The following is a 25,719-nucleotide window of genomic DNA, read 5'->3' on the forward strand; positions in this document are numbered from 1 at the left end:
AAAAAACTATATATGGGAGTTTAACTGTTTAAGGGTCTCGAAAATAATAAATAATCCAATGAGTTTTCACTTTCATGGTTGGTTAACAGAAAACTGAGACAGGGTCAGTCCTTATCTGGATCCATAATAATATAATAACAAATAAGTCTCCAAAACATAATTCCAATTCCAATTCCAAGTAGTTAAATACACCATTGTTCATCAAATTTGCATTCCACTGTAACAAAATTTCCAATAGCAGCTGGAGTGAGTCACATGCATCACCATTTAACCGATTCAAATTAGTATTCAACCGTTAAGGGGAAAATCTTGAATTTTAATGCATATATCAATGTATCCTAATTTCACACAGTTTTCCAAATATAATGATTGAATAAATGCAGAACCCTTGGCAGCATACACTTAAATACTAATAAGTAATTATCAGTATATTAATAAAGTAACAAACATGTATAATCCTATATTGCATAAAAATATTCCACGTCCATACAAAAATTCATAATAAAAGATCAACATAGACCACAACACTGACATACTCCTGAATCCATTACAAAAACAATAAAACCAACACAATGAATTTGGAAATTAAAAGCTGAAATCAAGAACGCTGAAAACACACTTGCTTGTTTCTGATCAGAAACATTTCCTATGCACAATCGATGGCCCTGACTCATCATACTCTGCCTTTGCTATCCACATCTGCACCCAAGCAAAATGAAAATAAAGCCGGTGTTAATGAAAAAGTTATAATAATAAGTCAGATGGAACGACGATATTGATCAAGTTCCGACATACTTGCTGGAAGGTGCTGAGGGAAGCTAAGATGGATCCACCAATCCAAACACTATATTTCCTTTCAGGAGGAGCCACCACTTTGATCTTCATGCTACTGGGAGCCAGCGCGGTGATTTCCTTGCTCATTCTGTCAGCAATACCAGGAAACATGGTAGACCCACCACTCAGGACCACATTCCCATAAAGATCCTTCCTTATATCAACGTCACATTTCATTATGGAATTGTATGTGGTTTCATGGATACCAGCAGCTTCCATTCCAATCATGGAAGGTTGGAAAAGGACTTCAGGGCATCGGAAGCGCTCGTTTCCGATAGTGATCACTTGCCCATCAGGAAGCTCGAAGTTCTTTTCGATGGATGAGCTTGTCTTTGCAGTTTCCATTTCCTGCTCAAAATCGAGAGCAATGAATGTCAGCTTCTCTTTCATGTCCCTGACAATTTCCTTCTCAGCAGAGGTGGTGAAACTGTAGCCACGTTCGGTGAGGATTTTGGCCAATTGTTCAGTGAGATCACGACCAGCAAGGTCGAGACGAAGAATAGCGTGGGGCAGGGCATAGCCTTCATAAATGGGGACTGTGTGACTGACACCATCCCCAGAATCCATAACAATACCTGCACAAAAATGGTACCAGGATGTCTTTGGTAATGTGTCCAGAGACTCAAAGGTGATTTTATGTAGGCGCACACCAGATAATCTAAAAACACGGAAATAAGAAAAAAAATGTTTTATAAAGCTTTTGTCTCATGGGAAAGATTGCACGATTTTCATCTATACAGCCACTCTGAACATTCAAGCAGCAAGTAGATATCATTCAACAGTGCTTATAAAACTACTAAACAAGTGGCTAGCTATACTCAGGTTGTCCTATGTCACAATATTCATCACGTTTTTGCAGATTTTACCTTGAAACGACTAGAAAACAGGTTCAAGAGAAGTAAAGGTCATTATTTCCAAATGGAAAACAAAAAATCTCTCTTGGATTGTGAGTTGCATGAAAAAATAATGGTATCAACAGACAATAGTACAAGAAATTTCTGAACAGTTTGCACATTCAGCACCAAGGAAATGTGTGATATAATTAGTCACCACACAAAAAGTCATAACTTAAAACCAAATCACACTACCAAAAACAAATAACTTCAATTCTGTTCCTATACTTCCATTAGATGCAGACAAATCTTGAGAATAGAACTGAATCAACTCACCAGTAGTACGTCCACTGGCATAAAGTGACAGAACTGCCTGAATAGCAACATACATGGCAGGGGAGTTGAAGGTTTCAAACATTATCTGGGTCATTTTCTCACGATTTGCCTTTGGGTTGAGGGGTGCCTCTGTGAGAAGAATTGGGTGCTCCTCAGGAGCAACACGGAGTTCGTTATAGAAAGTATGATGCCAGATCTTCTCCATGTCATCCCAATTACTAACGATGCCATGTTCAATAGGGTACTTCAAAGTTAAAATACCACGCTTGGACTGGGCCTCATCCCCAACATACGCATCTTTCTGCCCCATGCCAACCATCACCCCTGTGTGCCGAGGGCGACCAATAATGCTGGGAAAGACAGCTCTTGGAGCATCATCTCCAGCAAATCCAGCCTAAATTCATCAGTAATCACGATAATAACACCAGTAATCACGATAATAACAAAGCAATTAGACATTTTTCTTGGTGAATTTTATCCAAATATATGCAGATAAACAGGATCAGAAGCATAATTACAATTATAATTACCTTGACCATCCCCGTGCCATTATCGCACACAAGTGGTTGAATGTCCTCAGTATCCGCCATTTATCCGTTCACCTGCAGGGGGAAAAAATTACAGGCATCATCGATGTCATAAAGCTTGATTAAAATTAAAACACAATGTATCAAAGTTCATGCTTCAGAAGCCCATCAGCAGCTGCGTTACCAATCCATCACCTAATCACCTTTCAGGAAACTATTTACACGCCTTGGTATTGATAAACGGATCCAAAATATATGCATTCTACTTAATCATACACAAACATAAAACTCAAAAGGCCATGGGTGAATAAAAAAGAACATATGATATGGTAACAGACATAAGCCAAAACCTACATACAACATGACCAAATCTAAACAATCTAAAGGCGACTGCTTAAGGGCGGGCAACTTTCTGAAACAGATGTATAACGGAAAAATAAATAAATTAATAGAGGAAAAGTGGCATAAAAAACAATGCGGCAAAGTAATTTGCATTTTGCACCCTTCTTTTCTTGTTTTGTCTTTTATTAACAGAACATTTTACCCAGAGAATTCACCAAAATCGAGCAGTTTGTCAGATTTATCGAAAGAGGAATTCCTCTATCGTAGAGATCGTATCAATCGCAATTTCAACAATCAAAACGAAATTCTAAAGTCAATCCTGCGGCATTCCACACTCAAACATTATCTGACCAGAGATCTCATACACATGAAACCGAAATTTAATCTGAAAAAATGCGGAGGAAAGAAAAAAGAAAAAAAAACAAATGATGATCCAACCTCACGTACAACAAAAGGAGATCACGAACTTGGAATAAAAAAGAGAAGTCGATCACCTTTTTGAGTAGTGTGGAGGAAGGATTACCGTGTTTCGAGAGCGAGAGAATGTTGCTGATTCAAAATGGAAACGAGTGAATGCAAAATGCGATCGAAATTTTACCTGTAAATTCCACTAGAGTGCCGCTTGATCTCCGATTGACTCGTGCCATTGTACAAATCATAATTCCTATATATAGAAGCAGCATTTATTGGAAAAAACGGGTTGTTATGGTCCGGCCCATATATTGGCCCATTGGGCTTCTTATCTTAGGAAACCATTAGTTTGATAATTTTATCAAATCCATATCTTACTATTTTCAATTAATGCTAATGACCAATTAAAATCATCTTTGATATTGATTTGTTGTATATAATTAATATTTCTCGCTAATATTTTTTTATGAGCGATATGTCTCATTGGAGTTTTTTGTGTATATTGTATGTGATTATCACAACAAAAATTTACACGCTTAAGATATATTCCATAAAATGGCACGATTTGAGTTTCATTTTTCTATATCAACAAAAATATAAGGAAAGAATTAAAAATTCTTGAGCTAGGTAAAATACAATTTTAGCCCTATCCACAAACCCCAGTTGGTGAATTTTCGAGCCTTTCTAAAAGGCAAAACCAGTGATTCCAAATTTTATGGCCTTCTACTCTAAGAAAACATCCAACCTTTCTTCCATTTGAATCATTCATTTTCATTTTCATTTTCAAATCCAAAATATAAATTATGTGATCAACTCTTCTATCACTAATTGAGAACTCAATCAATCAAATTAGTTAAGCTCAATAAATTACATATGATAATATACTATGTATTATAGTAGACACCGTTTGAAATGACATATTATTAATACATTGATAATTTATCTGCTCCATTCTCATTTTTTCGGTCATATTATTTATCTATCTACTAAATATTTATCTTAAATCAATCAAATTATTAATTATTTATCTTACATCAATCAAATTATTGAATTTAAATTATTGCATTACCCTTAATAAAATAATATTATTCAAATTTTATTAATTCTTAAAAGGACAAAATGATAATCTATCATTTTATCTAAAATTTAATCAATCAAATCAAACAAATTATTATTTATCAATCAAACCAAATATTATATTAATCATTATTTATTTATTTATTTTTATCATATAGATTATTTATCTTTATATTATTATCATGGTGTCTTAATAGTAAAAAAATAAAAAAAGAGTAACGCTTGATTCAGATTCAGTCATCCTTATACAAGTCTTTATATTATGTTCTATAATACACACTAGCAACTCACGCACATATTTTAACATAACTAAATATTTTTTAAAAATATTTAAATTATTGATTATTTTCTTTAGTTCATTTGAGTGTTATTGGTTATGATTAAAAATTATTTATTTAATTTTATTGTATTTAAGCATCACATTTAATCCTTAGAATATAATTATTTATTACTTGTAAAATTTCGGTAATTAAAAATCTAATAGAAATCAATGGTGAAGGATGAGGAAGAGTCAAGTTATGGAAAGCTTCAAGGGACGGGAAAAAATAATGATAGGAGCCATTAAAAATAGTGTCTTTTGACATTCAAATTAAATAAATCGCATTTAATGTTTATCCCATTTGCTTCCAACGTAGAATAGAATTAACAAGAGGATCTAAGTTTATTAAATTATTATTATTTTCCAAGGTGGCCGAGTGGGCAACCACCTATCAATATTCAACACACTCGAAGGAAATTGAACTTTATTTTCGTTGGATGCAACAATTATAGCATGTCATTTATTTAATAATACCAATAATTAGTTAATCAGCATGATGCAAAGTCAAATGGGTAACATGATAGGATTCTAAGGTCGTACGATAATATAAAAACAACTAAAAATAGAATAAAAAGAATCAATATATATTATAAAATCAATCCAAAATCAGATCATGCATTATTATTATTTAATAAATATTGCTAAATTCTACGTGAGGAGAGGTAAGAGCTCTAGGACATTTTGTCGTCCACTTTTTCTTCTCCATTTCTTCAGACAAATGTAACGGTGTATGCAAATGTCCCTTCTTTTGCTCCCTTCCTCTTCTCTATTTTCGACTTCTTACTCTCTTGCCAAGAATACACCAAAAAAAACAATGTTCATTCTCGAACAATTTCTCCTGTGATTAAAAATGATGGAACAAATCCAAAACGGATGTTTCTTGATTGTTTTCAGATTCTTGATCTGATTAACTTTTTTAAACGGGATTTTTTAGAAATGTGCTATGATGGATCGAAGAACACTAACCATGAATTGGGATGGTCTCGGAGATGACGACGACGACGACCGTTTCTTCGAGTCTTTTGACAGGATATCTGCAGCTGTTCCATTGGATTTGGCCTCTTCAGGATCAGATGATGATGACTTTGAGGACAGCCGGATGTCTTTTGTTTCGGCTGTCTCTTCGGCGTCGATCAAAAGCATCCGCTCGGTCGTCTCTATTAGAAAGCCTTCATCTTTAATGGATGGTTATGGCATGTGGATGGCTGAACCAGGGGATATCAATGAGAGGCGCAAGCGTCTTTTTCAAGGGATGGGGTTGTCGAGCAATAAAGAGGTCCTCAAGCTTGCCAGCTCGAAAGTCGTTCGAGCGATTTCGAGAAGGGATGATCCGGGGAATGCAAATGTTGCCACATCAAATGTGGAGTCTTGTCCCACACAAGAATTGAAACCAGAAGTGCCTTCACATGATGTGCCAGTTGTGCTCTCCAGGTCGAGATCAGATGGTGATATAGAAGCATTTTCTGCAAAAACAAAACAGCGAAAAGAAGAGATTATCGGCCCCGAATCAAAACAGCGTCTCACTAGAACATCATCAGGGCAATTGGGGTTAAGTTTAGGCGTGTGTCAATACTCGAATAATGTTAGAATATCTCCAAGAAGATCGAAAAACAGAACATCAATGCCGCCCAGTGAGGTGATGCAATCCGTGTTATCAGATGGGGCGTTTGGTTCGTTCTTCTTGATAAAGAATTTGGACACTGGGAAGGAGTTCATAGTGAAAGAGTACAATGAACAGGGAATGTGGAATAAGTTGAGTGATGTTCAGACAGGGAAGCAGCTTACCATGGAGGAGTTTGAGAGGTCTGTTGGATATTCACCGGTCGTGAAGGAGCTGATGCGCCGCGAAAACGGGTCAAGAAGTATTCATGAAAATGGAAATAAAATGGCCCAAAACTCCTATCTTTCCAAGAGTTTCCGAAACAGTAAGCGAAGGGGTGCTGCAATATTGAAAAACATCAAGCTGGGAGTAACAAATTCAATGAGTGGATTAATAATAGACAAAGAACAAGAGCATACAGTTTCAGCAGTACTAGACCAGAAAGATCCCAAGAATGCACCAACTCAATGGGTTAAAGCTCGTCAACACGGAAAATCCTACAAAGAATTCACAGCACTGCACATGTCTCAAGTGATTCAAGCCCATTCAGGATCAATATGGACAATCAGATTCAGTTGTGATGCACGTTTCCTAGCAAGTGCAGGAGAAGATAGGATGATCCATGTGTGGGAAGTGCAGGAATGCGATGTCATGTCCGCAAGATTAGGAGATGATTCGGGTTCATTCGGTGGCACACCTGTTCACCCTATGGCTGGCGCTATTTCAGAACGGCCTCCACCTGCAGAGCTTACACCTTCACTGTCCGAAAGGAGGAAAAAAGGAAAGACCAATAAGAAAAAGGGCCACAAGATACCAGACTACGTTAACATGCCAGAAACGGTGTTTGCACTTTCAGAAAAACCAGTATGCACTTTCCAAGGTCACCAAGATGATGTATTGGATCTCTCGTGGTCGAAATCTCAGGTCAGCTTCATCTACCGTAGTTAATATTTAAAAATGGACATAGAACAAGGCCGAAAAAGTATTCCATAGTTCTCCAAGAAAGTAAGAGATTTATTTGCTTAGTTTTTATCCCGTCTGAATTTTGTGTGTGATTAATTACTCAAAGCTTTATGAAATTTCGCACAAACGAATCTGGTAAACCCATGATGAAGGGATCTATCAGTTAGATTGTTTAAGAATCTCATCGATTTTCATCAAAGTTAACTCAGAATCTGATAATTCTATGTAGCTACTGCTTTCATCTTCGATGGACAAGACAGTTAGGATGTGGGACTTGGAATCTAAAAGCTGTTTAAAGATGTTTGCACACAATGACTATGGTGAGATGCAATATTATAGAGCATTCATTAGTCACCAATCAAATTATTTACATGGATCACAATTTGGTTGTAATGAGAATATGGTATGGCAGTAACCTGCATACAGTTCAATCCAGTTAACAACGATTACTTCATCAGTGGTTCGCTTGATGCAAAGGTTCGAATTTGGAGCATACCAGACCGTCAAGTTGTGGATTGGACAGATCTTAATGAAATGGTTACTGCTGCTTGCTACACTCCTGATGGCCAGGTACCTACAAAGAATTATTAACTGTATAATGTGAAATTTTTGACGAAAACATCACATATTCACATGTATGGCTGTTTCGTTCATTCAACAACAATACAATAAATGAACTGAAATAAATTCCGCTCATATTTGAAGGGTGCTGTCATCGGTTCTCACAAAGGTGGCTACCGAACATATAGTATTGATGCAGGTAAGAATCGCTTCAAATTGAAGTGTTTGTAATCATGATTTGCCCACAATTTAAGATCTTATGTTTGATGCGTTTTGGAACATAGATTGCAAACTGGAACAAAAAGATCAAATCGAAATCAAGAAGAAGAAAAAGGTTCAAGCAAAGAAAATTACAGGTTTCCAGGTGAGCATATATAACCTGCAGCTCCATCCCCACATAGACATTGCCAATAAGAGACTAAATATTTGCCCCTCCACAGTTCTCTCCTTCGAATTCGTCTGAAGTGCTCATTACTTCAGCTGATTCTCGAATCCGAATCTTGAATGGATTAGAGCTCATCCAAAAACTTAGAGGTATGGTTCAAAAATATCCATACGAAACTTCAGGAAAAGAATGTAATCATAACACAAAAACAAAAATCCTCATTTCCCACACAGGATTCCGGAATACCAGCAGCCAGATATCAGCTTCTTTCAGTGCAGATGGAAAACACGTCATCAGCGCCAGCGAAGACTCTCAGGTCTACATCTGGAAGCTTGACGATTCCAAGAATCCAGGGGGTGGCAAAGGAAGAACAGGAGTTACAATCTTTGCTCACGAGCACTTCAACTGTAAAGATGTATCCGTTGCGATTCCATGGCCTGGTAGTGCAAGGAACGAGCCACCAATGGTCGAAATACACTCTAAAAGGCATTCGAAACGGTCCAACGCTACACCACCACAGTCCCTTAGCAATTCTCCCACCAAAGAAGACAACAGAGTGGTTGGCGCGAGTAGTAGGAGGCATTTGCCACCTCTTCCCAAGAAAAACAACATACTCGAGAGAATAACTAGTTCTGCAGACGACGAATTCGCGCATTCTTCTCGCATAGATCCAGGCATTGGTGTCAGTGAGTCATTCGGCTCGTCCTCTCAATCTCTCAGGTACGATGACCCGTCCTCCATTTCTGCTTCAGGAAACTCTCCTTCCCAGTCATGGTCGTCTTCTTGGAATTTGTTCGACGGGGGCAGCAGCCAAACTGTTCAAGCAACAGCATGGGGAATGGTGGTTGTCACAGCAAGCCTGGGAGGTGAGCTACGGGTTTACCAGAATTTTGGACTCCCTGTCAAAGTTAGTCGTCAGGCAAATCTTTTTAGAGACCACTAGCTGCAGGTACTTAGGTTTCAGCTGAATTTTGTTACTCTCCACAGCAAATACAGAGTTTTTCCAGTTCATTTAAGCTCAAGAAACCATTTTTCCTTTCCACTAACACCTCCATGCTCACAAGTTCGTAATCTATCAGAAAAAAAGGACATAAATCTCCACACACCAAACAGTGAAAAAAATGATGAATTACACGAGATCATAAAAAGATACAAAACAAAAATAAGCAGTTCAATCGAGGGCATGGTTGCCATAAATTGCAAAGCTAGCCTATTTTCTTCTTCAAGCTTCACCAGAAAAAAAAAAACTAATATTCAATAAATTAATTAACTGGGCAGCAAAAACTTCCGATATTTTAGTGCTTGCCACTCATTTGAGAAATGAAACTCGGGAATATCCAAAACCTCTATCCCCGATTAATTATCATAATAATAATAATAATAATAATAATAATATTAAAAGAGAATGAATCATCATCAATCATCATCATGGGTAAACGTCAAACAATAATCAGGTATAATGAATTCATTCCGAAAATTCGCATAAAGAAATTGCGCACCTCTTCCTGCTTCTACAGTTTCTGCTCGGTGATTATTTTTCCCCGAAAAAACAAAACCAGTTCGATGAGTAATAATAGTTAGTTAATTTTAATGGGCTTAATGATGGACCCACTTCCCAAATTGAGCCCAATCCAATTCCTCAAACGGTAACTTGAGGCCCGATTCAATTTTAGCATATATAGTCTATCAATCCATCTCTTAGACATCTTTTTTTTTTTTTTTTTGTTCTTATGTGATATAGATATTATACTTTTATTTTTATTTTTTAAATTTTAATATTTCAAATTATAGTTTAATCTCTCGATCTTTCCCGATATATAAAGAATCTGCCCCTTAAACACCATCTTTTTTTCTACCCAAAATTTCTCTTATGTGATATATATATTACAATTTTTTTTTCGATATTTCAAATTGTAGTTTAATCTCTCGATAAATTTTACAAATATTATATTACTTTTATATGAATATAAATCAAATTAATTAACAAAATATTATACAAGCACACAACGCGTGCATCAATACACTAATTATTATTGATATTGAGGTCATGTTTCATTTTCACACCATTTGGAAGTTCATTTGCAAATTTAGAGGTTTTTGACTGAACTTATAGCCTTATTAAAACAATTTATAAAAAAACACCCTTTTAATTTGAATCACTAAATTTTGCCTGTGCTACCGATTTCTGAACATACTCTCTAGGTATAAAGTTAACTAATTAATTAAAGTTTCCTGGCTTAAACAATATAAATCATGCACTTTAATATATGAAATAAACTGTTGGCACACATATAATACATTTGTTGTCAAAATTGGTGTATGGGAGATATATAATTAGGATCACAAAAAATCTTGTAATACGGTCTCACCGGTAAATTTTGTGAGACAGATCTTCTAATTGAGTTATCCATTCTAACGTATTATCTGTTATGATAAATGTATAATTATTTATTATAAATATGAGCAGAATTTGCTCGTCTCACAGATAAAGATCCACGTGACCGTCTCACATGTGACCAACTGAATTACGATTTGATGGAATTGAATTGTCAAAAAGTGTGGGGCGTCTCATGTTCTCCTTTGTTATTAAGGAAGTTGAGCAGCCCAACTATTACTTTACAGGATCGCTACCCATCCTACCATTTGCATGCGTTTGCTTCATATATATATATATATATATATATATATATATATATATATATATATATATATATATATATATATATATTATATGATACAAATTTCAATCTCGGTGGTCGAAGATTTGAAGATGATCGGAAATTAGGTGAAATATGCAATTTCCGGCCATCTTCATATATTCAACCACCGAAATTTAAAGTTGCATCATATAATATATTGTTGGATTCGCATTTTTGAGACGATCCTGGCGTGAAAATTTCAAGGCAATCGGAGTTGTTTTGGGCACGGGGTGCACGGGGATCCCCGCACCTTAGGGTGCGTGGGATCAAAACTAATATATATATATATATATATATATATATATAATATATATATATATATATATATACATTATATATATAATATATATTTATATATATATTTTCAAGTGTCCACCTATCCTGCTCACCACCATGCCCATCAATGATGTGGCACTATTCTATTGGATGCGATAAATTGTAGGTCCAATAGAATAGTGGCACATCATTGATGGACATGGTAGTGGGCATGATAGGTGGGCACTTGAAAGAAACTATATATATATATATATATATATATATATATATATATATATATATATATATATACACACAAATTAAATCACTAGATTAATACATTATTATAAAATTTTTAAAACTTTTCATAATTTAATAAATCAAGCATCCACAGGCTATGAATAATGCTCGAGTAATTTTTGAGTTGGTTAATTTTGTTTTTGTACGAAAACATTTATAGTGTGAAATTATTTTTTAATTTTTGTGTATAATGACGAATTCTAGTAATAATTATTTGGATGGATTTGGCATAATATAAGACATGGTTGGGTATTGGGAATTTGGGATTGTGATGGTAGGATTGTATCTTATAGTGCTAATCGCCATCAATAGACAAAGCTAATTTGCCACTATAACCATTCGATAGGGAATATATTATAAGTACGCTTACCGACTAATTAAGGTAACGTACGAGTCCAAATTTTCAAACATTAAATTCGAATAGTCAAAATCATATTCGATCATAGTGGATGACAAGTATTTGACGACTGATCAATGTATATAACTAATTATTGGAACTTTTTATTTTAAAAAAATTTGTTCCCTTTATCTATCTAACATAAAAGAATTAAATAGAGGAGGAGAAACGATTGAAATATTAAATATTCAACCCCCGCGCGGAAAAATGATCCTATCACGAGGTATCTTTAGATCCCCTATTTGTGATTTCATCTGTGATTTTGGAGCCTTAATTACAAGTTACAAGTGAAAAAATAGGACATGTTCATAAAAAATTAAAAATAAAAATAAGAAGGAAAAGCATATATAAAGAAATTTGATTATTTATGTTATATCCGAGTCTATTACATTAATGTTATATATATATACTAAAAGTAAAAAGTAAATGTGAGAAAATAAGAAGACCGAATTTGGGTGTATATGTATAAAATAAATATTAAAATTAGTTCGTGTTCACGCAATTAATTGTGCATGCATGCAAATAAATATTCACGAGTGGACCACCAAACCACTAAATCTAATAAATAAAGTGGTCAATTTAATTTCATTATTCGGCGATAATTGAGATGAGCACGTATAATTCCACAATCAACGAGAGTTTGTTGTTTAGCTCAAAACAACACGACAATATCTATTTTCAAAAGGTTAAGTTCCATTAATAAAATCGATAATTAATGTAAATTAGTAAACAATAATTAGCCTATTTCATTAAGATTCCTCTGTCCCTCATTAAACATGCTGAAATAATTAAATCCCATTAACTTGAAGTATAATTTGTTTTAAGAGTTATACTATATTTCGAATGCATTAGTAAAAAGATCTCTTAATTGGGATAGTTTTGCAATTTTAAAAGTAACGTGTAATCGTGTGTGTAACTAGGTATATACATATAACATTTTTGTTGTTTTAATGCATTATTGTAGAAATTTATCGAGTGTGTTAATTGTAATAAATGAATATATAAAAGTACATGCATGCCCACACTTTGAAGTAGGGATTGTTCGGTACAGTATATCGAATTTTTCAAATAACATCGTACCGAAAAATTCGATATTGAAAATACAGATGCCGGAATTTTTGATATTATCGAATTTCGGTACGGTATCGGTAAAATATGTCCATACCGAAAAAATATCCAAAATACCGTCTATATCGGTAAAATACCGTCTATACCGAAGAAGTGTGAGCATCCAAAATTCACAAGAAATAAAGAAAATGCACCATAAATATATTTATTATATATTTATGAGAATTTAGTTCGGTATTTCGGTGAAATACGTACCAAACTTTTGTAAAACTCATACCGATATCGGTATATGCGATATATCGATATATTTCGGTATGGTAAATTTGGTATCATATTGATATCGCGATATATGCGATATATTTCGGTACGATAAATGCGATGTACCAAAATTTTTGGTATGTTTTCCCACCCCTACTTTGCAGTGTGTGAGTTTATTTGTGTTCAGTGTATATATACTGAAGAATGAAGATGTGAATTATAAACCAATGAATAAAACATAGGATTCTTCCAACTCGTCTTTCAACAAAGACCACATAGCTTTTGGCTTTTGTTGATTAAGAAGCATCGATCATCAAAAGACCAACCAAAAAGATTACTAGATATAAAAAGAAAAACAAGCTAAAATTCGAGAATTTCCTAAAGATACATAGTGTATTGTTATTATTTGACTAACATAAAGTGGACCCTCAAATTTAATTTTATATATATATATATATATATATATAGCTTAAATGTAAGTTTACTACGTGTACTGAGGATCCAATATATAACTTAAATGTAAGTATACCATGAAAATTTTGTAAATAAGCTGATAATCAATTTTTTAAGCATTTTCAAACAATATATATATATATATACATACATACATACAGTTTTGATCCCACGTACCCTAGGGGACGGGGAATCCACGTGCACCCGTGCTCAAAACAACTCCGATTACCTTGAAATCTTCACGGTAGGGTCGTCTCGATAATGCGAATCCAACGATGTATTATATGATATAAATTTCAATCTCGGTTGTCGGAGATTTGAAGATGACCGGAAATTAGGTATATATATATATATATTCCACGGGTTTCAAAAAAAGATTGTCATGTCATTAATTTATCCAATTCATAACAACGTTGGGATAGAAAAAAATAATTATACTTTCGAAGCTATTAACTTATCTAGTATCCAAAATGTGAAGGTGTAAAAACGTACGTTTTAAAGAAATTATCTATAAAATTTGAGAACTTTTGGTGTAAGCCGATATTGCATTAATTGTGTTGAGTCATGAGATGCTCGCTATTAATTAATTTTGATACATTTAATTTGTATAAATATAAATTATTTGGAAGTCTGAAATTTAAAAGTAAATAAATTAATTAATAATGTATTAAAAAAAATTATTCTGCTGGTATAGTATATACTATTATTATTGGCATGCATATAGAATAATTTAGAAGATGAGTAAAGGGAGACAGATAAAATCTTGCCTGGAAAAGAAGGGCGGAATCAGATTCCAGGCACACATGATATTGTTTATATAATACTAAAAATAATAATTGAGGGGAAAACGTGAGAATTCGAATCTCAAACCCTTCCACTTTTTTTAAAAATATATATATATAAAATCATTATTACATTTTTATTATGTACGTAGAAATAAAAATAATAAAAAAATTGCAATGACGTGAAATATGTACATACGTAAAAAGCGAAAGCTGCCCAAACTGTACACGCACACACTGAATGTGTTTTTGTATGGATTATTCTGAGGTTTCTCGAAGTGGGAAGTGCCGAAGAATATGGCAAAATCTCCCTTCAATTTTCGAGCCCAACATTCTTCATAATCACCACCATCAAATCAAATCATCAATATTATTTAATTATTATTTTCAAATGAAAATATACATAATATATAAACATATCATTTTATTGGTAAACGGAGAGCAAGAAATTGATGCATGTACCGTAGAATATATTTCCCATTTTCCCACCTAACTAAAATTCTTGGATCACTACATAATATTCCAACTGATTGCTCAATCTTAGTAACTAAAAAAAATAAATGAAGCTACATAGACAACTACCCGACAAATAATCAAATCTAAATGATTATCTCTGAATCATGAATGCCACTTTAATTTATACATTTATATATATATATTTATTATTTATATTGTGGGGGAGGGGTGAGAGAAGAAAGAAGGGGAGACTAATAAGAGCTTTATTATTGAGGAGGTGTGTGTGTGTTGCTTTATTCGTTGTTGAATAAGCAACAGCCTTGGTTCTTGCAAAAGTTACATACCAAAGATTCCTTGCCTTGAAGATGAGGCATTCCACTTAATTACTACTACTACTCTTCTTAGTAGATAGCAAGGGGGACCATAATTTAATATACACTAGATTTCATATATTTATTTATAATTTATATATATAACTCATTTCATTCATTCAATTGTATGATTCCATCGAACTTTTTTCGCTTGTCTCGAATAAAAATTGCTAGCTAGCTATCTTATATAATCTGATGCATGTTACATTCATGCAGCTTGAACATCACATATATAACATAGTCAAGTCACCCGCGATGGGAGAAACAAATATGTGTATACGTACGCTCGCGTACACTCGTATATACTTCACATATATACTATATACTTGACTTTTAATTTAGTGGGAGTGATAGAATATATATGATTTTGAAACAAAGTGTAAACTTTTGAATTCTTCCAACGTCATTCAGGGTTGAAACTGAATTAACTGTAGGAAATTCCGAAGCAACAAAAGAGAACAGCCTCTCACCTAATTGAACAGAATAAGTCTTTTTCACTTTCCAAAATTAGCTTCAGCCAGCCAGAAATATATAGTATCCACCACTCACTATTTATCTCCAACTAATTAATTAATCAAACCTTCATCGATTTTTAACTAATTATATACTTTCAAGATGCATATTTCGATTTCCTTTTTTATATTCTACTTCAGGGATGCAAAATTTTGTTTTTTTTTTTCAAAATTAAATGTATACTTTTATTCTGGTAAAAACAGATAAAAACCCAAATAAGTGTGTCAGACTTGAAGAACAAAACACACATTTACGGGTTACCACGCGGATCAGAATTGCGTGCAAAATTATATGTGCATGAAAATCGAGGCGAAAAAAAAAAAGAAAAAAAAAAGGAAAATGCATTATTCGACTTATTATGCTTCCATCTTTGACTCACACTGAGGCCTCATGTAATATGCAGTCTTTACGTACGTGATTGTTAGGGGGAACAGAAATCGAGAATTATATCAAGAAACTTGCATTGATTTCTGGGATTTATTTTGAACGCTTTTTCTGGTTTCGAATCTGGAAGCTCCAACAATTTATATAATATTATACATTATTTTTTAAAGTTGGCTAGCTAGCTACCTTCATCATTTGCTTTCTTTGTGTGTCCTAATTTCGCAAATTAATTATAAGCCAAATCAACGTATTTTTCAATTTATGCAGTACTTAGCATCAAAATTAGTAGAGAAACTTTTAAAGCAAGAATTTGGATTGAAACTATAGAGATCGTGGTATATGTACGCCGAATCATGAGTTGCGTGGGTTTAACTCGTCTCGACTCGACTTCGAATGCATTAAAAAGTAGCCACACTTTGAAAACTGGGAGCTATATATAGACGTACCAAAAGTATTTGTGATCTAGATGTATAGTATTTAAACTTTGAATCAAGTACTTCTCAAAGTTATTTAAATCGATATAATGGAACAAATTTTTATGTTTGAATATAATATGTATTGTTTTTAGAACAATTAGGCAAAAGGAGATATTGTTCTAGGTAGGAAGAACACATGAGAAATAGAGGAAATATATAAGTATACATGTACTTGGGATGGAGACAATATGTATTATAGTGTGCTAAGAGAATATTACGCTGAAATGAATAAATACCACTAGATTTTGATTCACTACTATAAAATATATCGGTTCTACAATATTTAATTTTCTTCCTCATTTTATAAATTAGCGCACTGATCGAGTTTGAATTTAAATGCATGATATATATAGGGTAGTACTGAATAATTGTTTTGTTACAAAAAAATTGCTGGTCAAAATGCGCATTAATGCTTCGATTATTAATTAAAGTAACTAAATGATTCTAAATACTTGAGCTGCATGAAGATCATCAGTCAAATAAAATAAAATCATGCAAGTAAAAAACCGAATTGTTAATGCTATCGATAATATGCAATATCCCAGAAGCAAAAATGAAATAAACCAAATGATGATTATATAATATAAATATATATGATCATTAATACAGATGAAGCCAAGCCACCTTAAAATAATTAGGTTCCATTTCCAACCACATATATATATTTCTGGAAAAACATATGTTAGACCTCCATGTCTAACATGGTTAAAAGCTACAAAAAAACACACTCAGTTTTCTGATAGAAAACAGTACTCAAATTAAGATACAAATGAAACATCAAAAACAAAGAATTTAACCTACCATTTCTAGGGTTTCTTCAGCTAGCTGCTCGAATATCCGTCTCTTTAACCCATGAGTTCTTACACGAAACTAGACTATATATTAAGGACTATCATATATATAGACTTTGATGTAACCAGTATGATTGATCACCACAAATTCTACTTCTTGCAATTACCCAAATGGATCAAGAACATTATGTCTAGAGGGGATTGCTCGTCGAAAAAGAGCTGAAACCCGAAATATCACTCCAAGCAGAAGTTGGATTATTAATCCATTGATCATTTCTTGGCATCCCTCCCATTAACTGCCTGGACAAACTTAGCTCCGGGTTTTCTTCGAGTTTAACAGATGCCATCTGACTTAGCATTGAGCTAGAGAGTTTCGGCCTAACGGATTGGCTCGTCTCGCCTAAAGCTAAACCGGTTTCACCGCCGTGAAACTGGCCGTAAACCCCCGGCGAGTGTGGGTCTAGGCCACCACCACCCAAGAAAGGGAATTGCTGCACCTGCTGCAACCTCCATGGCTCAATATTAATGCCGCCACCGCTGGAAAAAAGCGAACCGATGCCACCATTTCCACCACCGCCACCACCGAACAAGCCACTTCCCAACTGGAAGCTCATTTCACCTGTTCCAAGTACAGAAGGAGCAGAAATCCCGCTGTAGTTGAGGCCCATGGTGTCGTTGAAGTTATCGGTGAGCTGACTCAGAGGAGACATGAAGCGCAGCGGTGTAAGTTGAGGCGTGAGGCCTAATATATGATTCTCCTGGCCGCTGTTGGAGGAGATAGAGCCGGCGGAGCTCGTGGCGGCTTGCCTGTTTTCATGACTCGCCGGTGATTTCGAGCTCACGGATTTGCTTCTTTTGTTCCTCCGGCAGCCTCCGCCCACCGGGACGCTCCTCAACGCGCCGCCTCTGGTCCAGTACCTTCTACAAGTCTTGCAGAAGTGACGCGGCTGAGATAGGCTGTAGTTGTTGAAGTAACAAAACTTTGTGTTCACTGAGTCGCAACGAGGGCATTTCAAGGAGGTTTCGGGCATCGGTATGTTGGCCATCCGTGCCCGCTCCGCCATCGACCCAGGCCGGATCCCCCCGGATCCACCGCCTCCATGCGGTGCCGCCGGAGGCGGCTGCGGCGGGAGTAAAGGGTTTGTGCTGCTGCTCCCAACAATTATTTGATTATTATTCTGTTGTTGCTGCAGAAAATTAAATAAGGATCACAAAAAAAAAAAAAGCAAGAAAATGAAAACATAACACACATATGGTATATATCCAACAAATTAGCAAAGAGTAACAAGAAAAGGAAGGAGAATATTTATCTTTTTTTTTTTTATTTTATTTGCTTTTTTCTCAAAGAAGCCATTGGAGCTAGCCCATGAATTTTTTTTTTTTCTAAAAATAAATTTAAAAAATCTAAAGGAAAAAAAAACCCTCACCTGCTGCCAGTTGGCTGGATCAAGATAGGTTGGAATAGAAGAAAAAACCATTGTAAAGGCTTTGAAGGAGAATCACATCAACTGGAGGGTTAACACACAGAGAGAGAGAGAGAGAGAGAGAGAGGAAAAAAGCAAGAGAATAATAAAGAGAAGAGAATGAGAATAAGGAGCTAAAATAAAGGGAAAGGCTTTATGCCCTTGTATATATATACACACACATGTACATATGCTTACACACAAAACATGAAGTACTGATTTGTTTTCACTCTGTCCAGTTTTGTTTTATTGCTTTTTAGGGTTTCGAGAGGTGCTTGGGGCTTATTTTCTTAATTACTTAACCTTTAAGCTTTATGTTTATGTGGTGCCATTGCTGTGATTGCATGAAAAAATTAAAGCGATGATTTTCAATGCAATATTTTAATTAGCTAGCTAGGGGGATGAGAGATTTTGATTGAGTAGCCACCATTAAAATATTTTTACGTGTTTTATGATTTTTCTTTCTCTGAATGAAATATTCTGATGCATAATATATCACATATTTAAGCCAAACCCCGCCACAACAGGCGGATTTATTTAAAAAAAAAAAACGTATTTAAGCTACATCATTAATATTTACCAAAGAAAATTAATAGGAAAACAAAAAGTGCAGGGCTTTAAGATATATAGTTAATTTGAGTAAAAACAAATAGTAAGTTTTTTGTGAGACGATCTAATATTTTTATATTCATCAAATGAGTCGATCCGACTTATAGTTATAGTGAAAATTTTTCATGGGTCTGAGGTATGTGTGTCACAAAATTGAATCGTGAGACGAATTTATAAGAGTTCTGATGAAAAAGAAAAATGAGACGGCATAAGATAACTAGATAAGTATATTTTGTTTGTCGAAAAATATTTCATCTTATTTTTTGGAGTTAAAATTTATAATTTTGCAAATTGGATTATTATTATTATTATTATTATTATTATTATTATTATTATTATTATTATTATTATTATTGTTGTTGTTGTTATTGTTGTTGTTGTTTTATCACATTGAGAATAATAAATCCTAGCTACATGGGTAATTTGTATATTTGGTCGTTCCTGTATGTTACAAAATGAGTGTTTAAAACATCTGAGAAATAAATCACTAAAATATATTTTGAAAGACAAAGTTATGTTTTTCCAAATTAATTACTATATATACCGAACAAATTAAAACGAAATTTATAGGAATATCGATCGAAATCTTGTCTGTGTCACTGATGGAGGATGTAATATATCACTTCTGGTTTTATAATAATAATAATAATAACTTATTATAAGTGGTTTAATTAGACTCAAATTATTAAACAATACACTATGGCCGTTTGATCTTATTTTTAATTCTTTTCAAGAAAAGAGATGTAGTGTGAATATTAAATTAATAAATGATAATTTCCATATTCATGAGTTGTTTATATAGAAAAAGTATGAGAATGCTACAGGTGTAGCTTTGGTGGAATTTAATTATAAATAGTGTGTCCCGACCGAATGAAACTTTTCTGGCTCCGGTCTCTTAATTCCTTCCCCACTCCACCCCTCCAATTAATTCATCTCTAATCTTTATTTTCATGGGACACGCATTTTATTATAATTTATTCCAAAGTATATATGTCTTAATTCTTTTAAATCATGGTGATATTTAGCACAATTTCAGTGACAAGGGAAAGAATGAGTGCTATCATATTATAATTTTGTCTATCAATATATGACACCATTTGATGCATATGATACGATTTGATATCAATGTATATTCAGCTCACGTTTTACAATATGTTATCCTCGTAGTCGAATTTTTCATGTAGCTTAACATTAAAAATGTAAAGAAAAATTGTTTTTTTTAGTCATGTATGTTTGTCACTCTGTGATTTTGGTCCTCTATATTTTTATATTTCATATTTATTTTTTGGCAATTTTAGTCCTTTTTTTTCTGATGTGGCGCTGATGTGACACCAATACAGTGCTGATGTGAAGATGACGTGTATAGTGTCACGTAATCATTTTCGAATAAAAAAGACTGAAATTGCCAAAAATTAAAATATGCAGAACTAAAACTGAAATATGAAAACATAGAGAACCGAAATCGCAAAATGACAAACATAAATGACCAAAATTGTAGTTTTTTCCAAAATTTAATGATTGGTGAAATCCTATTTTTAGGTGCTCGAGTATTTGTATGTATCTATCTCATTTATCAAGCATCAATTCTTATAAGTTATACAAATTAAATCATATCATGTGCAACTAGACAATATCTTATTCGCCTATAACCGTATCAGCTAAGTTCGCAACATTAAAAACAATTCGTGGTGATGCATAAGTAACACCTAGTGCATGTGTGCTCGTGTTCGTATGTGTGTCCGATTTTTCGCCTAGGCGATGTTAGAAGATCTTTCGTATTGACAAATTTAAAATATAGGATAATCGAGGGACCTGGTATTTCGTTGTAATCATTCAAAATTATCCAAAACTGTGTGACTAAAATTGGATTAACTTTTTATAATCCGTTTTATAATCCAGACACACACCTTAATAATAATAGTTAAAATTCTTCAGTTACGTGCTTAAGCCCAAAACTGTAGATCGGCCCATCCATAATTATTATACTAATTAACGGCTGGGGTTTTATTGGGCCAAATATCCATCACTTGGCCCAAACTTCTTGTTTACTCAAGGCCCCTATATTCAAAATACCAGGGTCCAGGGCCAGTGTTCTTGCCCAATGTTTCAAGCTAAAGCCTAGCGTCGAAAAACAAAACAAGGTAGAGCTTACAAATTATACCCGATCATAAGCTTGTAATTTGTATCCGTGAAGGAAAGCTAAAAAATACCAATTTTTTGCATAATTTTATATTTATATATACACATATTTACTCCCTCCGTCTTATATATTTAGGTTTGAGTATATTTTCACAGATATTAATTTCTAATTTTACCCTTTTTTAATGTAAATTAAAGGAAAAATTTCCTAATTTTACCCTTGTTTTAATGCATGTTTTGATCGGATATGTTGGCCAGTAGTTAATCTATTTCATGGTAAGGATATATTGCTAAAAAAAATAGATAAAATACTTTTAAATATGAAAACTGGCATATTTGGGTTGATTAAAAAGAAAACATGGCTTTTATATTTGAGACAAAAGCGGTATATAATTTATTTTATTTTCTGGGTAATAATTTATAATATATTACATTAATTAGGTCGATCTCATCCTATTCTAATTCTTGGATCCATCTCTGACTCAATCTCGTGGTTGCACGTAAGTTTTGGTTAATTATGTTAGGTTTAGACGAAAGAATAGTCGAACATGGTAGTTGGTACTCGGTAGGATGATACAATCCAAAAAACAATATATATTGTAAAATTGCATTTGAAAAAACACAAGATCAGTCCCAGAAAACGCCTGGTAACTAAAACAACAGGTTTAACTAAGGACCTAAATCTCTAATTAAATTGCCAATAATTAAATATAATGGTGCTGGTTACTATTATTATTAAAAGGTGATTATCTAGGGATTAACAAGTACTTGCATATTCACATGCACGTTTCTTTAATTAAACTAAGGCGAGTGGAGTCACATTGTGATCTTTCTTTCTTTCTTTAATATAAAATTTTATATCCCCGTTGACTATAAACAGTTAACTAAGAAATTAAAAACACCATTTGGGCTTCATCTAGATATTTGGATCAAAATGTTGAATTTGGTTTTGTATACATACATGTTTTTTCAAAAAAAAAAAAATAATATATTATATTTAGTATTCCCACTAGAAATTTAAATTCTCTTTTTGATGTGATGTACCACTAATTAAGTCGTTTTGATCAGATAAATATAATGACATAAAATAATTTATGGGATCGGATTTATTCGCGTGTGTTAGGTACCAATCCGAGTGAGACCCAAACTTTTGCTAGGAGTTGCCATAAGTGCTTCTTCGTGTGTTCACAATCATCACAAAGAAATGGACCTAAATGTATCTTTATTCCTTTGTTATGATTTTATTTAAACAAATAATTATTCATTCTTATCATGTTTTATTAATGTTGTCACGTTATTGCAATTTATATATATTTATATGCTATCATCATGTCTTGTATGTGTAATTTCAATGTATTACAAAGGTATCTCAAAGAATTTTGGGTAAGTAATATACATATATATATATATTGCACTCTTCACAACGTAATAATTTCAATCTGATATTTATGGGATTAAAATAATATATGGTAAGATGATGTGTCAGTTAGTCTCGACGCAGGTTTCTTGTTTGGTCTTTTCTTTTCTTTCTTTTTTTTTTTTCCTTTTTTAAAAAAAGAAAGATTATGTGAAGTAGTGGGTAGTTGAATAAAATATTAATCCAAATTAAAGTTACGTTGTCACATAAGTTAGTGGGCAATCGTTGCTACATCCATTTTAATCCGTGTACGGAACAATCAAGAAAAGGTTAATCTTTACATAATAGGAGGGGATTCAAAAGTTTTGATAAAAAATGAAATTTAATAAATATTCAATGTGAGTGTGCATTTTTTTAAAGAATATTTTATTACCATCAAAAATGAAATATACCAAATAGAAAATTGAAAGGCAAAGTATAACCCATCGTCTTTCACAATCAAACAAAGAACCAGTCGATTTCGTCGACTTATAAATCACATGATTCGTTGATCACAAACAAAAAAAAAAAGAACAAGAAAGTAGCTTCGCCTCCGATGCTGCAAACACTCCTCCTTTCAAAATATGAGAAATAAACATCAATGAATGAGCACTACAGGCACTGATAAAAGCCAATCCACTTTTCAACGCAAGAAAAATCTTGAATATATTTTTATGTGATACGTGGAGGGATACCTGAATTAATACTCTGACTCCAAACTTTTCAAATAAACCAGCTCCAACACGACTTTGATTGAGAGCTCAAAATTTTCAAAAATTCATTGCGATTTTGACCCCAACATCATATCAACACAAACTCAACACCCTTCTAAATAATTACTTTCAATTCTATTTTTTTTCGTGCACATAAACTATAAATGGTTTAGTATATATATATGACGAGTGAAGACGGTCTCACGGATATTTATTTGTTGGACGATCATCAATCCTAATTATATTTAGGATGAAAAATGTTATTTTTAGTATAATTTATGAAACAACTCAATTAATTAAGACATACACCTCGAAATTGTCTTACATTAGTTTTTTATATATTATATATCAAATAAGTCGTGTTAAGGAGAGATCAATCGAATCATTCAATTCACATCCAAGTCACATAGAATGGGCCAATGGAAATACACCATTTCAGTTAACAATATGGTCGGGTCGGAGCACTACCCCATCAATGAAAGTGATATTTCATTTTTTCTCTCACTTTTTCCATTTGGTTTGATTTTGTAAAGTCGATGCTACTCGCAGGGTACTATCCTGCGGGTGATGTGACAGATCATGATTGGTTAAAATCAATGGACCCCACGTGAGACCCATTGATTTTAACTAATCATGATCTGCCGCATCACCCGCAGGATAGTACCCTGCAGGTAACATGTACTAAACCCTTTTTTACACCTTCATTTTCGCATGCTTTCATAGCTGAAAGCAAATTAGCAAACTATGTACTATGTAGGGCTTTTATTTGGAAGTAAATGAAAAGAAGATGGAGACTCAAACATGCACGTTTCATCTACCCTAATGGCAATGATATATAATTTCTTGTTACACATGATTTTTCATGTGGATAGATTAGTCCGGATGGCTTTTATTTCGTCTCTCTTGAATAAAAAAAAATAAATCACTCATTCAAGACTCTCTTCATCAATCCCGTTTATGGCTCAATTGAATTTTTTTGGAAGTGTCAACAGGTTTTTTAGAAATCTTAACCACTTTCTTGGGATCTCTATCTTATTGATTGTTATATATTATTTTGATTTTCGTTGAAAAAAATTCTTATCCGAACATATTTAAAATTTTGGTTCCGTCATTCTGCATTGGATAACGTGAAAAATATCATACATGATAGTTAACCATAGACTGTTAGACATAATGTTAAGAATCTATTTTGAGATAATATTTATCTGAAATTTGGATAAATCAAATCAATCGTTGGATGAAACAAATATTAAGAAATATGAGTGAATGATAAAACTAGATATGCCATCCACATAGTTTAGTTCGAGTTGATGGTTATCGTATTTTTATTTATTTATTTTATTGCTGTAAGGAAAAGACACGTACGACGTACGTCATGAGAATACACTTTTATTGACGATAAGATTTGTTAAAAAATAAGTTGAGAATAGATAAATTTACTGCAAATTAATGATATTCATGTTATTTTAATCAATATAATATTAAATTCAACGTAATATAATATGTATAATATATATTAAAAAATTTGCGAAAATGATCTTTGTTAAAAAAAAATATATGTACTGTTGCAAATCTAAATGAATTTATATATTTTTTAAAATATATTAATAATCAATCTTATAATTTCATATAAATTAGACACTGAAAAAATATATTACAGAACTGATATCATAATAGTGTTATTAAAGTAAATTTAAAAGAAGAAAAAAGTATAATTCATGTTGTCGAACCACTTATTTTATTACTATTTATTTATGAAAAATAAAAATATAATATAGACAATGAGTTCTAAATCTTAAATTAAATTTTTGTGTCAAATGTTTACAATTTATTTATATTTTAGACTTTTATATCTTTCTCAATTTTTTTTATTTTGTCACAATTTTTCTTTGTTGTGAAATAAACATTAATATTCTCATAATTTTTAATAGCAATTCTTTGTCTTCGCCAATCATTTGCTTCTACATAGATTTATTCTCTAACTCTTTTGTTGAATTACCTTTTTTTA

The 25,719-nt window shown here is 33.1% G+C and overlaps 3 protein-coding genes and 2 long non-coding RNA genes across 7 annotated transcripts; 1 reads left to right on the forward strand and 4 right to left on the reverse strand.

Moving 5' to 3' along the window:
• Nucleotides 1–449: 449 nt before the first annotated feature.
• On the reverse strand, nucleotides 450–3,519 carry LOC140879529 (actin-like). Of its 2 annotated transcripts, none has more exons than XM_073283274.1 (5): nucleotides 3,471–3,519; nucleotides 2,534–2,605; nucleotides 2,004–2,397; nucleotides 796–1,409; nucleotides 450–699 (listed from the first exon to the last, which is right to left on the reverse strand). In XM_073283274.1, exons 2-5 carry the CDS (start codon nucleotides 2,591–2,593, stop codon nucleotides 634–636), a joined length of 1,134 nt encoding a protein of 377 aa, XP_073139375.1. In that variant the 5' UTR covers nucleotides 2,594–2,605; nucleotides 3,471–3,519; the 3' UTR covers nucleotides 450–633. The 2 variants fall into 2 exon arrangements, with proteins under 2 accessions (XP_073139375.1, XP_073139376.1); XM_073283275.1 differs by lacking the exon at nucleotides 3,471–3,519 and adding an exon at nucleotides 3,367–3,442.
• Nucleotides 3,520–5,226: 1,707 nt separating this feature from the next.
• Nucleotides 5,227–5,786, reverse strand: LOC140881255 (uncharacterized). Its single transcript, XR_012149866.1, has 2 exons — nucleotides 5,646–5,786; nucleotides 5,227–5,466 (listed from the first exon to the last, which is right to left on the reverse strand). It is a non-coding gene; the product is annotated as an uncharacterized lncRNA (long non-coding RNA).
• On the forward strand, nucleotides 5,453–9,615 carry LOC140881253 (uncharacterized). The gene is made up of 6 exons (XM_073286417.1): nucleotides 5,453–7,203; nucleotides 7,472–7,562; nucleotides 7,655–7,812; nucleotides 7,948–8,002; nucleotides 8,088–8,167; nucleotides 8,244–9,615. Exons 1-6 carry the CDS (start codon nucleotides 5,623–5,625, stop codon nucleotides 9,129–9,131), a joined length of 2,853 nt encoding a protein of 950 aa, XP_073142518.1. The 5' UTR covers nucleotides 5,453–5,622; the 3' UTR covers nucleotides 9,132–9,615.
• Nucleotides 6,906–8,323, reverse strand: LOC140881254 (uncharacterized). Its single transcript, XR_012149865.1, has 3 exons — nucleotides 8,158–8,323; nucleotides 7,739–7,816; nucleotides 6,906–7,038 (listed from the first exon to the last, which is right to left on the reverse strand). It is a non-coding gene; the product is annotated as an uncharacterized lncRNA (long non-coding RNA).
• Nucleotides 9,616–17,159: 7,544 nt separating the features above from the next.
• On the reverse strand, nucleotides 17,160–18,964 carry LOC140883721 (dof zinc finger protein DOF2.4-like). 2 transcript variants are annotated; one of them, XM_073290298.1, is made up of 2 exons: nucleotides 18,819–18,964; nucleotides 17,160–18,578 (listed from the first exon to the last, which is right to left on the reverse strand). In XM_073290298.1, the coding sequence occupies exons 1-2, from the start codon at nucleotides 18,867–18,869 to the stop codon at nucleotides 17,583–17,585; spliced, it is 1,047 nt and encodes a 348-aa protein (XP_073146399.1). In that variant the 5' UTR covers nucleotides 18,870–18,964; the 3' UTR covers nucleotides 17,160–17,582. The 2 variants fall into 2 exon arrangements, with proteins under 2 accessions (XP_073146399.1, XP_073146400.1); XM_073290299.1 differs by having other exon boundaries at nucleotides 17,160–18,569; nucleotides 18,813–18,964.
• Between the last annotated feature and the right edge of the window lie 6,755 nt (nucleotides 18,965–25,719).

Source organism: Henckelia pumila, chromosome 2, assembly GCF_033568475.1.
Source record: "Henckelia pumila isolate YLH828 chromosome 2, ASM3356847v2, whole genome shotgun sequence".
NCBI classification, from domain to species: domain Eukaryota; kingdom Viridiplantae; phylum Streptophyta; class Magnoliopsida; order Lamiales; family Gesneriaceae; genus Henckelia; species Henckelia pumila.